The sequence below is a fragment of the Alternaria conjuncta genome, assembly GCF_024043145.1.
Source record: "Alternaria conjuncta strain BMP 0040 chromosome Unknown scaffold_29, whole genome shotgun sequence".
In the NCBI taxonomy this organism is placed as follows: domain Eukaryota; kingdom Fungi; phylum Ascomycota; class Dothideomycetes; order Pleosporales; family Pleosporaceae; genus Alternaria; species Alternaria conjuncta.
The window spans coordinates 42,404-55,267 of NW_026250118.1; the positions used below are offsets into that span (position 1 = coordinate 42,404).

General features: G+C 53.3%; 4 protein-coding genes across 4 annotated transcripts; 2 read left to right on the forward strand and 2 right to left on the reverse strand.

The window, feature by feature from the left end:
- Positions 1-206: 206 nt before the first annotated feature.
- On the forward strand, positions 207-1,312 carry J4E85_011019 (uncharacterized protein; the record flags this gene model as incomplete). The annotated part of the gene is made up of 2 exons (XM_051475222.1): positions 207-1,074; positions 1,131-1,312. The coding sequence occupies 2 exons, from the start codon at positions 207-209 to the stop codon at positions 1,310-1,312; spliced, it is 1,050 nt and encodes a 349-aa protein (XP_051320926.1).
- Positions 1,313-3,608: 2,296 nt separating this feature from the next.
- On the reverse strand, positions 3,609-4,956 carry J4E85_011020 (uncharacterized protein; the record flags this gene model as incomplete). The annotated part of the gene is made up of 3 exons (XM_051475223.1): positions 3,609-4,497; positions 4,547-4,755; positions 4,807-4,956. 3 exons carry the CDS (start codon positions 4,954-4,956, stop codon positions 3,609-3,611), a joined length of 1,248 nt encoding a protein of 415 aa, XP_051320927.1.
- Positions 4,957-8,822: 3,866 nt separating this feature from the next.
- Positions 8,823-9,755, reverse strand: J4E85_011021 (uncharacterized protein; the record flags this gene model as incomplete). The annotated part of the gene is made up of 1 exon (XM_051475224.1): positions 8,823-9,755. One exon carries the CDS (start codon positions 9,753-9,755, stop codon positions 8,823-8,825), a length of 933 nt encoding a protein of 310 aa, XP_051320928.1.
- A 580-nt stretch (positions 9,756-10,335) lies between these two features.
- Positions 10,336-11,553, forward strand: J4E85_011022 (uncharacterized protein; the record flags this gene model as incomplete). Its single annotated transcript, XM_051475225.1, has 1 exon — positions 10,336-11,553. One exon carries the CDS (start codon positions 10,336-10,338, stop codon positions 11,551-11,553), a length of 1,218 nt encoding a protein of 405 aa, XP_051320929.1.
- Positions 11,554-12,864: the final 1,311 nt, after the last annotated feature.

Below are 12,864 nucleotides of genomic sequence, written 5' to 3' on the forward strand. Positions count from 1 at the left end.
AAGCCTCGTCCGGCAATGCAGCCGAATCACGTTTATCAATGATTGGCTGTGAACATCATCACCATCTCCAACCATGTCCGCCGCTGTACAATCGGAGCAAAGACGTCCGACATCATGTACGTCTTAAAGAACCGCTGGGAACCGTCGTTCATCCGAACAGTAGGCCTTGGATCTATCTGCAGTAATCGTATTCCTAATCAGCCATCATGCTCGCATCATCGCTTCTATACGGTCTTCTGACCGCCGCGACCTCAGTCAGCGCATACCACCACGCAAAGTCCATCAACTACACCGTCGTAACCGGCATCTTCCAACAAGACGAGAATTCGACCGACCCCTCGACCTTCAACTTCCTCACCAGCAACTTCGGTCTAATCAACCGGACCTACCCCAGCGATTCTTCCTGCCCAGACCGAAAGCACTCGACCCAATGGCAGCGTCTCGCCCACTACATTTCCACCCTAAACAAGAAGGCACCGCGCAATGAACGCTACGCCCTCTTCTTCATGGGCCGCCACGGCGAAGGCTTCCACAACGCCGCAGAATCCTACTTCGGCACCCCGGCGTGGAACTGCTACTGGTCTGAACTCGACGGCAACGGCACCGTTACCTGGGCCGACGCCCAACTCACCATCGACGGTATCGAACAAGCGAAAGTAGTAAACAAGTTCTGGAGCCACCTCATCAAAGACGAGAAGATCACTCCGCCCGAGACTTTCTACACCAGTCCCTTGTACCGCTGTCTCGATACCGCGAAGATCACTTTCGAAGGCGTTAAGTTGCCGAAAAAGAACCCCTTTGTGCCTGTTGTCAAGGAATTCCTGCGTGAGGGTATCAGCGCGCATACCTGCGATCGCCGCCACAGCAAGTCCTTCATCAAGAAGAACTTCCCTGGCTTCAAATTCGAAAAGGGTTTCGCAGAAGAAGACCCATACTGGACTGAACTCTTCGCTGAACCGCGCGCAAATCAGGATGCCCGCTCAAAAGCTGTACTCGACGATATCCTCAGCAATGACGATAGTACCTACATCTCCATCTCCTCGCATTCGGGCGAGATTGGCAGTTTGCTTCGGGGTATGTCACCGTGTCTTCAATGTCGTTCCGACATCTCAGTACTAACGAAACCCCAGTTCTTGGCCATCGCGAATTTCGTCTTTCGACTGGCGCTGCTATCCCGGTTTTGGTCAAAGCATCTACGCTCAATGCTCCTCCGCCTGCTACTACGACGCTCCCGTATACACCGCAGAAGACGTGCGCGGCGCCGCCTGCTATCCGCGACTCGAGCTGCAATGACTGCTCGTGCTGCACTTGAGCGCATAGTTTAGTTCCGGATGTAGACCGAAATAGCTGTAATTGCCGACGTGTAGTTCACGATCTCAGCCACCAAACTCCAAGCTCTTGCACCCGTGTTCCAGAACGCCCTCTTTCCCAACGTTAATCCAGCATCATCTCGTTTCCCTGCCGTGTCCTCGTCTGTCGTCTTGGCTTTCACGTCCCTATGAGTAATCATGCCCATTCGTGGAAACACGGAGAGAGTCAAGTTGTGAATCTCACTCACTACATGGCATATGCCGCCCGTCACCGGTGTCAACTCCGCCTGAACACGGGGTACATCTGCATACATCTGCACTATGCACCGTGTAGACATGTCACTCCCAGCTCCCAAACATGTCACTCGCTCATCTCTATCCCGATACCCTGATTGCCTAGCGCCTTCATGCACGATCACTCCCTAACCTACTAACCTACTAACCTACTACTAACCTCGTTCTCAACGGCTGGGCTACCCAGCCACCGAACTCTATTTCCACCTTATCCCATCTCAGCCTTCGGCATGTCACAGATCGTTCAGATGATTAATCCTGCCCGATTGGCTGGCTGCCTATCGACCCTGTTTTCGTTCAAAGTTCCCTGCGTACATCTAGTTCGCCATCCATCTAACTCGTCATCGCAGTTTCACTTGCCACTTGCCACCTTGGATACACTACCAACTTTCAGCACGCAGGTTACGCACTACACACTACAATAACACCCCTCTTCCCTGCGTGCATGCCCAACCCTCCTGAACATCACATCACAGCACACCATCGGACCTTTTCATCTAGTCTAGCCGCACCTCAGACGCTGACGATGATCTTAGCGATGATCTTAAAGAGCTAGGAGGGCTAGGCAAACTAGGTCCCGCGTTGAGGCCAGACTGGCGGGTGGTACACTAGCAGTCATGATCGCTGTGAATCGGGCCTTTTGTCGCATTTCCGCGCTTGAAGACCTTCGCGCTTGAGGGCTTTCGGACTTTCGGGGTCTGGGCGAGCTACTGGTAGTGGTAGTGGTAGTGGTAGTGGTAGTGTCAGGCAGGAAAGGGTGATGTATGATAGGTCAATCGCAACGGAACGGTAGGAACCGCCGTTCGTAGGCGTAGTTGATTACGAAGGGTAATTTTGTGGAGATTTTCTGTAGTGTAGAGAGGCGGTTGTTAGAGGGGTGGTGCGACGGTCACCGGTCGGGTGGTGTTCGGCGGAGTGTTCTTTCAACTTTGGTTGCGATGGAGATAGACATATGCACATGTCCAGGTGCAGATGGGGGAGTTGGTGGCGGAGCGTGGATGGGATGGGATGGGATGGGAAAGTGGTACATCATTGCGAAGATCATTGCGAAGGTGATGCCGGTACATGGCGTGATGGTGAGACGACAGTGGCGGTCAGAAGAATGTCTGGCGGTGTCATACAATCACAGTGAGGAATGATGGCGCTGCATGTAAGCTTACTTCCCCTCCCCTGCCGAGGTGGTCTGAGGCTCTGCGGCAGTTGTAATCTGTTAACCACAAACCTCTTTCCTGTTGGAAGTGCGGCAAGCTTGGTATTTCGAGACGAAAAAGCTAGCCTTGGGGTAGCGCATCGCGATATCTTTTTCGTCGTCATGGCATCTAGATAGTCAACGTCAAGCAGACTACCCGTGCCGCAAATGGATGTCGCAACATGCGTAGAATAATCTTAGTGTTTCTTATTAAGTACATTACTAGTATATACAGGGTATTTCAAAGAGTCATGTCGCTCTTTGCTAATGTACAGGGATGGGGGTATACAAAGATAAAGGCCGTGAGCCGTGATGCGGCAGTTGGTGACGTCGCGTCCCTGCCGTGGTATATTTCGAGTCAAGTAAGACCCAGACTCGAGCCGCTGTGGGGCGGTGTGCTTCCAGGCGAACCTGCTTTCTCATCGCGCAGTTGCTCGGTAACTACGATTGCCGAGGCGAGTCGTTCGCATACTTTTTCGGGTTCACGATGGCTTTTTCGTGGTGTCGTGCGGCTGTGGTCTTTGCTTCTTCGCGCAAGTGTAAGTACCGCGGCGGTGGGACCGGGGCGCCTAGACACATCTGCGTCGTTGTTGATAGCAACTGTAGACACGATAATGAATGTGTGAACGCCATCACCACCGCCGTTTGAAGACGGCATTGAGGTCATTTCGTTCACGGTACTCCGTTTCAGCTGGATCTGAAGCAAAAAAGAGCTTGCCGATGTGATGCAAATCTCCTCTGCGACGTAAGCCACATCGCATGTCTTCGTGATGACAAATGGAAAATGTTGAAAGTGGGTGTATTGCTGAAACTCATCATCTGTAAGGCGCAGACAAAACCGATCCCCGCTCTTCATCCGTGATGTAAAATGACTTGGAGACCATGATGCCGTTCTGGAAATGGTCCTCTTCCGCACTGCTCCGAGCGCTCTTGATCCTCAGACTCCTTTGACTGTCGTTGTCGGAGTTGTCCACACGCGTACTTTTCTTCGAGTTTGGTGGTGCCTTTCCGCCGTACCATTTATTCGAATTCGAAACGGGTTCGTCGTCGGAGGTGCGAGTCTGCACGGTGGCAGAGAGTTTGTACATGTCGGGACGGAGCTTGTCGGCTTTGGAGTTTCCAGCGGCGTTGCCGGGTAGCGGGGCGGACATGCCGTATGCGGACGGACGGTAGGCTCCAGTTGGGCGTGTAGAGAGACCGAGCTTGTGCATGGCGATGAAGAATAATGGGCGGAGCGTTGCAAGGCTACCGGCAGTGATAGCGAGACCTTGTTCGACCGATGACCAGATGGCGATGTCGAGTGTGGACCCTGGCAGCATTAGTGCCCAGTACGACAAGGAGCGGTAGGGAGACATACAGAGGAAGTCAGGAGAGTTGAAGTAGTGAACGAAAGGCATGCGCGCAATGACCGCAGCACTTGCGATGCACCCCATGGTGATCAACGGGATCAAAGCAACCTTGGTCCTCCTCTTCAACTGCAAGTGCCATACCAAGAATCCCGGAATGATGGCGAAAGTGAAGTCGGTGATGATACTGAAGATACTGTAGACGTAGCCGAGAGCGGTGATGACGGTGTTGTCAACGCACTTTCCTTCTTGCGAAGTACGGTCCCACATGTACGAGATTGGGTAGCACTGGAAGAGACAGACGAAGAAGAAGGTGCCTCCAGCGATGATCGAGACGCACATGGCACTGTAGATGATCCTGGTATTCTTAGTCAATGTTGTCACAAGTCCAGTTTGCGATTACTTACCATGTGTGTAGTTTCCGAATACTAATTCGCAGGAGAAGGAAACCGATGGAAAGCTTTGAACATATCATAGATATGGAGTAGAACAGATAGCAAAAGTACCACGCATGCTTCGCGTTTTGGACACCCTCGATGGGCAGGTCACGATGATGTTTTCCGGTTCCATAGTGTATGCCAATACAAGACGATGTGGTGTACGAAATGAAGAAGAGCTGAGGACCTAGTCAGATCGGGACCCAGTTATCGTATTAATATACACTTACAGTTGCGAGGACCATCAAATAGTCATCTCGGCCAAATGCCTTGACCATACAGAGGCGAACATATATCCTCAAGCAACAAGCCAGAACTGCAGTGGTGACGAAGGCGATGTTGACTGCGAGCAGCTCGGGGCCTCTGTTGGGAATAGCCATTGTGGTGTGGTATATTGACGAAGCAGTGGACACTCATACAGCGAGGAGGAGCCCCAGAATGAGCACACCGTTCGGTCGGTAATGGGGGGCTCAGGATCTTTTACGCAGCTAGACACTTGACCGAATAAGCAGGGTGGAGACTATAGAAGACACCGCATAATGGGTGCCGCCACGAGTGAAGTGGGTCTGCGGGCGGGCTCCCAGTACTCGTTCCAGGGTCTGGTCCGTTTCAAGGAGCGACCATTACCAACAGGGTCGTTGTCCCGCGGAGCTCGGACACGGGACTATGGATTTGGCGAAGTCGTTCATGCGTTGACAGGGCACTCGGGGACGCGTAGAAGCTGACGGCAGTAGTGTTGACTGCCGCAAACGAAATTGTTCATTGAACTCAAATAGGGACATGACGGAGGGAGGGGATAGGAGATCAGCGTACACATGTGCAGCAGCTGGGCAGCCTCGTGCACATGGCTGACTTGTACCTCGCATAGGCTGGGACGCCACCATGGCTGGAAGGCAGCTCGCAGTAGCGAAACTCAAAAGCGCTGCTTGGGGAACGGCAGTGGTTGTTCTGTCCTGCTTTTGGCGGTGCCTAGATGCGTCCCGCTCGAAGGAGTTTCGCGATGTTCACCGGCCACGTGAAGGCTAGCCGAGAAGGGGATTAGTCACCGAAAATCTCGCAAGGGCTGCATCTTCCGTGCCTTCCGCTTCGCAGCTAGCTCCGACGCCCACTGACAGCCCTGGAGTCAACACTCAACCTCACAGACTCCTCGGAGCTCCCACTTGCTGCCGCTGATCGGCTGCATCATCGCGCAGTATCTCTTTAACCGTTGGTTTCAGCTATTCTACGCTGACTGCCGATTCTCTCGATGAGGAAGTGCTCTGCACGTCTAAAGACGGGAACTTGTAACCGCTAGCCGGGCGGTTCCTGAACCTGCGTGGAGCCCCACTGAAGGTTTGCGAGAGCGAGAGTCCGCCGACACCGCCAGCCATTCTACGACGATAGATTTTGTGGCTTTTGACGTTCAATTGTATAAGTCAAGACTGTCGCCAGATGTCGCCAGACTAATCAGGTGCCTCGGCTTCCTCACATTGAGTCTGCAGGGTTTCACGAGTATCTAGTGCGCGGACTGACTCGTCGTCGCGGGCATCGGCACTTGCTGTAGGCACTGGAGGACCTGGATCTAGCTCAGCACTTGCATCATCGCCAGCGCTACTATCTCCCCTAGATGCAGAGTCCGTCGCACGAACAACCATAGTTCGCGACTGAAACCCAGACTTGGGATCTGATATACAACAACGGCTAGTCGTCCGAACGCCTGTCAATTGCCTGTCCAACGACTTCTGCTTCAATATTTCGACAAACAGGCATCGGGATTGAGTGCCTACGCGGGTAACGCTGGCTGGCAGGTCGATTCGTCTCGCAGGCACCATCCTAGCGATCAAAATTCCATATGTGGGCCACGAATCCACAGAACAATGGCGACATGAGCGTCGCATGCATCAGGGTAGCACAGCACTTCCAAATTCCTGGAAACAACTCCGCAACCGTTTATCTCCCGATGCCACGCCCGTCCGGTCCTCTCCAAGGCAGTTGGTCTCAGCTCAACGTTCTTCCCGTTTGGTAAGTTCGTCTCAAACTGCCGAGGAACGCTCAACCAGGCCTCCCAACGAAGGTTTAGGCGTCCGGCGGAGCACACTCCTGGGGAAAAACTCCGGCTTCCAAAGTGGCGACCGTGTATTGGAGAGCGGAGAGTAAAACGGTGTTCCCCTGCGAGTGCGACGAAGAAGTCTTCATACCCTTGGCCTGTTGAACCCACCTTCGAGCCGCCCCATCGCCGCGTTCGTGCAACCCTTGCAGTCGGGAGCAACGATCCTATGGTTGACTGGGTTGGGTGAAAATCTTGAACATTTCTGGACGACGCTCGCAAGGTTCAGTCATGGCAACAAACTTTGGTTAAAATGTGAGTCGGTACCTGCTGGTAACGGACGAACTTGCGGGTTTGGTGTCTAGTTCGCGCTTATGTCCGACGTCCTGGTATCCGTATATGCGATGGCGGCCGTTATGCTTCAAACCAATCTACTCAAGGCAATACGTCAGATATTTGCTAGGAGACTGACAATCGAAGCAGGTAAGTGATGTGCTCCAACATACGTAGTCACGATGTAGGTACAGCGACGCCATTCAACATGCGGACATACTGGAGGCCTTGCCGTCGCCTAGTCCCAATGCGATTTCTGATGCAGCTGCCACGGCTGCTAAATCAGGAGGCGAATATCACAACCCGAACGAGACACGGCAACCCATCATCAAATGAACTGCCGATCTTGTAAGCTGTACCAAAACGAGGTATCCATACACACGCGAACAAATGATCTACACAAGAAGCATAACATGAACATCATCACCCTCCAATCCAAGTACATCCACTCCGAAGGGGATCGGGCTGCACTGTTGCATTGCTGTTACGGCCGAACTGGAGTGAGATAACCCCCTCTTTCCGGGCAGGGCATTGACATGTGCCAAGCAAGAACACAGCCTTGCTTTTGCAGCACATCTTCACTTTCTTATCTCCAGATAGCACAACACACACAAGCTTTCACTTCTTGAAGTGAGTCCATACGATAACCTCCATGGTTGCTTCTTCGCATCCTTCGCCCTCCGTTTCCCATGATAAGCAATTTGCTTTTTCTTATGCATGCATGCGAATGCATATCACGCATATGTACATAGCATGCGCCAATGCGGCACAGTCTCGGGCGCATCAAGGGCACGACGCGCCCGCCCACTCACCAACACGAAGGCCCCCCGGAAAATCCTAGCGGCTACGTCCCGCAGCCGCCCCAATCACGACGGCCAGAATATTCTCCGCATTGCACCGCCGAAGGAATGCCGTGTGGGTGACAGCGGCTGTGGCGTAGGTGTTTCCCTTTGGTGGATTGAGATTACGCAACCGCTGGAGGACGGCTGTGCCACTGGTAGTATGTTTCGCGCACAGTGGAGACTTTGCGGCGTGGTTGGGAGGGTATTGTATATGAGAAGGTGAGTGCGAGGTACGGCGCACGCTGTGTGCTATGTACCATATCACGGATATCTTCGGACCGAGTATCACTCAACGCTTCAAACAAACGCACTGCGAGACCGGCTTACAGCGACACGTCAACTTGCGACTACACGCACATCAACACAGCACAACATGCAGACCATTCTCTCGATCGCAGGCCTCATCGCCTTTGCAACCGCCTCCCCACTACCCTCGCCTGAACCCTCAGAAGCCCTACCCCTCGTTACTCTCTCCCTCATCGGCTCACCCTCACACTACACCCTCGGTTCATCCCAAAACCCACAAATATCCACATCAACATCCAACAACGCATGGTCGATACATATACCCATCGACGTGTCTCTTGATCTCAGCACACGGCCCGAACACGTCCAGGCCATTGAGATACTCGGAGTAGAGCAGGGCACGGATCTGCAAGGAGGCGCAGTAGAGAGGGATGATGCGGAGGTGGTGTGTAAAGCGAGTTTGGGGTGGGGCAGTGAAGGGGTGGTTGTGAGGATGGGTGGGGAGAGGGTTTTGGTTGATGGGGGGAAGGTGGGGAGGGTTACGGGGGTGGAGTGTTGGAAGGAGAGGGTGTAGATTTGGGTATATGTGGAAGATGGGGATTGTAAGAGCGGGAGAGGGAAGTGATCAGCTTGCATCTTTTCCATTGCGGTGGCGTTTGATGTCCACATCCGCCTTGGAGCGTATACGTTGCTTTCGCTTCGTCTTCTACAGGCAGCCTTCTAGTCTAATAATATAATCCCTTTCAAATGTCTTGCTGACCTACCTCGCACGTACATCCATCATCATAATCTCCATTCCCTACGCCCTATAACCCTGCATCAGCTTCTCCACAATACCAACCCCCATCTGCTCCTCCTCATTCAGCGCTTCATCAGCCTTCTCCTCCTTCTCAGAAACAAACCCCTCCTTCCGCATAATCCCCTCCATCATCCTAATCCCCCTCAACTCCTGCAGCGGCGGAATATTCTCCACACCCTCGGGATCTATCGCGTCAAAGTCCACACCTTGGGTAGGCTCGACCGCACCCTCAATCTCATACAACTTATCCGGTGTAACAACAAAATCACACTGTACCTCTCCCTTCCTCGTCGGAGATACTGTTACCTTCTCCACACCCAGCGCCGCCTCATCAACAACCTGACAGTCATGCGCAACCGCCACAACAGGTGTCTTGTGGTGTAAAACACCTAGGTCCGATAACATCGCATATTGTATCTCGAATAGATTATGCCCTTCCCATATCGTCACGCCCTGCGCGTTGAACACCAGTCCCCCGGTTACACACAGATCTACCCGGAGCCCTTCATCGCGCATCTGCGCCAGCGACACCGAACGCCCTATCCCAGGCTTCTCCATGCCGTCTAGACACGCTGCGATTTCGTATTTCGTCTCCGCTATCCGGCCGGGATGCAACAGCACAAATCCCCTGCGCAGTCGGTACGTAGCGACGAGCACTTTTTTCCCGTCTTTCAGGGCGCGGCAGCGTAGGTGCTCGAGGCTGTTGTCGGGGGTTATGAGGATAGTGGCGGCGGATTTGTAGCAGGGGAGCGTGGTTAGGCGGGAGATTGCGGTGGCGGAGTTGCGGAAGTCGGGGGTGAAGGACATGTAGTCGTGGTTGAAGCGCGCGTCGGGGTGGGCGTGTTGGAGGAGGGTGCGGTAGACGGATGCCCAGATGAGTTTGCGGTTGGCGTCGTCATCGGCATCGGCATCGGGGGGATGAGGGGCGGTCATTGGGAGACGGGGAAGCGAGTGACGGGTGGCTAGAAGCCTGGGGGGATGTGGTGCTGAGAAAGCGAAGGGCGGCGTGGTGTACTGTACTGTATGCGCCGTGCCACGCCGCGGTCAATGGCGGGGATGATGCCTTTGTTCAAGCCCTGGAGCTGACTAACCGGGCCGCCTCATTGCCCGTCGTCTGCCATCATTCACCCTCTAACCTCTGGAAAGATGAACAACCGACTCACCGTCATCACTGCCTCGCGATGCATGATTGTCGCTTGAAGATGATGATGGCAGGATCCCGGCTTCACCCGCCCGCGCGTCATTGGGGTAAACTTCCCGCGTCGGCATGCGCTAAATCGGCTACATGATTAGGCCCGTTGTATTACCGAAGAGTCACATATCTCAAGGCCAAGACGCATGCATGGGAGATTTGAGCATTGTAGCTGATCGTCTAGGCACATATTAAATGGCAGCTTCGATGGACAAACATGACGAAATCGAGATGGGGACAGCGGCGACACCATCAAGCCGGTCGTCTATGGAAGGCAACAAAGGAACGATAGCAGAAGAGCGCATTACAGAAGCGACGAACATGGATTCAATCAACACTGGACCACCACTTCTCGATTCTCAAAAAACCAGTGAGCCCCTCGAAGCTGAGACATCCGACACAAGAGAAGGGAACAAGTCAACAATTAAGAAGAAACTTTCCAAACGCGCAAAAGCCCTCTCAGTCCTAAAATGGTTCATCAAAGACCAATGGTTCCTCCTCGCCATGGGCACCGTCGTCCTCATCTCCTCCCAAGTCCAAGTCCCCGCCTCCCAACAACGCACAAAACGAACCGTAATCACCTACCTCGCCGTATCCGTCATCTTCTTCATCAACGGCTGTACCCTAGACACCCGGGTCATGCTCGCAAACTACATGCGCTGGAAACTGCACATCTTCGTGCAACTCCAATGCTACCTCGTCTGTTCCGCAGCCACCTTCGCCATCGTCAGCCTATGTGCTACGAACCCCAAGTTCATGGACCCGTGGCTCTTGATCGGGTTTCTCTTCGTCGGCAGCGCGCCCACAACCATGTCTAGTAATGTTGTCATGACGCGGCAAGCCCACGGCAACGCAGCCCTCACAGTCGTGCAATCAGTCATAGGCCAGTTCCTCTGTCCCTTCCTCACACCGATAATCCTGCAAATGTACCTCTCAACCGGATCCTGGTACAGCAAAGTCCTGCAACGGGGGTCAGGCTACGCGGGCATATACCAGCGCGTCTTCATGCAACTCGGCCTCTCCCTCTTCCTGCCCATGCTGCTGGGCCAAATCGTCCAACGCCTCTTCCCCAAGCTCACACAAAAAGTCTTCTTCGAGTGGAAATTGCTGAAACTCTCCTCCATCGCCCTCCTAACAATGGTATGGCAGACCTTCGACCAAGCCTTCTCCTCGGGCGCCTTCTCAGCCGTCAAACCCTCCAATATCATTTTCATCGTCTTCATCACCATTGCGCTCTACTTTATCTGGCTGGCTATCTGCTTCGTCGCTGCCACTATGTGGCTGCCGAAGAAAGATGTGATTGCTTGTTGTTATTGCTGTCCGGCTAAGGCGCTGGCGATGGTGGTCCCGCTTACGAGCGTTATGTATATTAATATTGATCCCGTGGATCAGAGTAAGATGCAGATTCCGGCGATTATTTTTCAGGCGTTTCAGGTGGCTATTGGTGGGATTATGACGATTGGGTTTCGGAGGTGGGTTAGGGGGGAGGAAGAGAGGGAGGAGGCGGAGAAGAATGTTGAAGCAGGAGGGTCGAAATGAGCTTTCAAAGACGGGATTCTGCTGATGCATTGCACAAAAGACATTGAAACCATGCGCGAGCATCCGGCTTTTCTTTCCGTGGTCATCTATAGAAGTCTTGATTCCCCGCGACCACGGTACGTTGATCTTCTTCGCTCAGCCATCATCCTCTCTTCTCTCTGAATCGCAAAACAGTCCCGCCATGTTGTATATAGTAATCCTCAACGCCGATAATGCACAAACACCCAACCACCCAACCCATCATCCCTCCTTCATGCTCAAGTAATGCAGCAGCACCCATTTGGAATCTGTTCTCATCAGCCTTATCCCCATCCTCATCGTCGTTCTTCAATCGTCAATACATACGCATTTGCATATTCCAAGAAAGCCATCGCAAGGACACTCGATGCAAGAGACCGCTGCGGTGGTTCCATCTGCATTCCTGACCTCCTTGACGGATCGATTGAGACTGACCTGTTTTGGTGGTTAGTCAGGAAGAGTAAAGAAGATGTAAGATGTGAGAGGTTGGGAGAACGTACTGCAGCGGGCGACGCAAGCGCAACCGACGCAGCAACAACCGCGATGATAGCTGAGAGTTTCATGATGTCTCGAGCACAACCTGCAGATGCCAAACGTAGAATTGAGCGAATAACCCCAAAAGTGATGGAAGAGTCCCGAAAGCCAGGTATTTGATCGACACAAACAACAGCACCAAAAAGTAAGTAACACAAAGCGCACAACACGATACCAGCCCAGATCGACGAGCCCGGCTCTTAAACAGTAATTACTTCTGCCCATCAATCTACTAAACCCCCGCCAAGTCAGCCCATCCTAGCAAAGTCGCTAGCCCAGGTTCTCAAACTGTCCCTCATCAATTTCACATATTGCGTACGACATGGCACTCCGGTTCCCCGCGTGCGCGCCCTCGTGGCAGAAACCACGAGATTAATCTATGTCGCGCTGGGGGCGGCGACAAGCGGGCATATCGCCTAACAGGCCAGCCACCTCGGGACATGCGGAGTTTAGGTGCTACAGTACACAAATGCCACGAGCCTCGTGTATGCGCCGCTTTACCCGCAAGTTACCTCAACCAAGCCTTGATGCAAGTTGAGCGATAACCCAGAGCACCTATACATACTTTCGCCCCAGCCTGCACCATGCCAGAACGTGAACGCGACCCAAAACCGGCGCGTCACACGCCACCAAATTGTCAAAACTCGCGATGGCTATACGCGACAGGCGCTAGCTCCAAACTCTGTCGGTGACCACACCGCGTGTGCAGTAGTCGATGGTAGAAGCTGGAAAGGGCGACTGCATACTCGTATATGTACT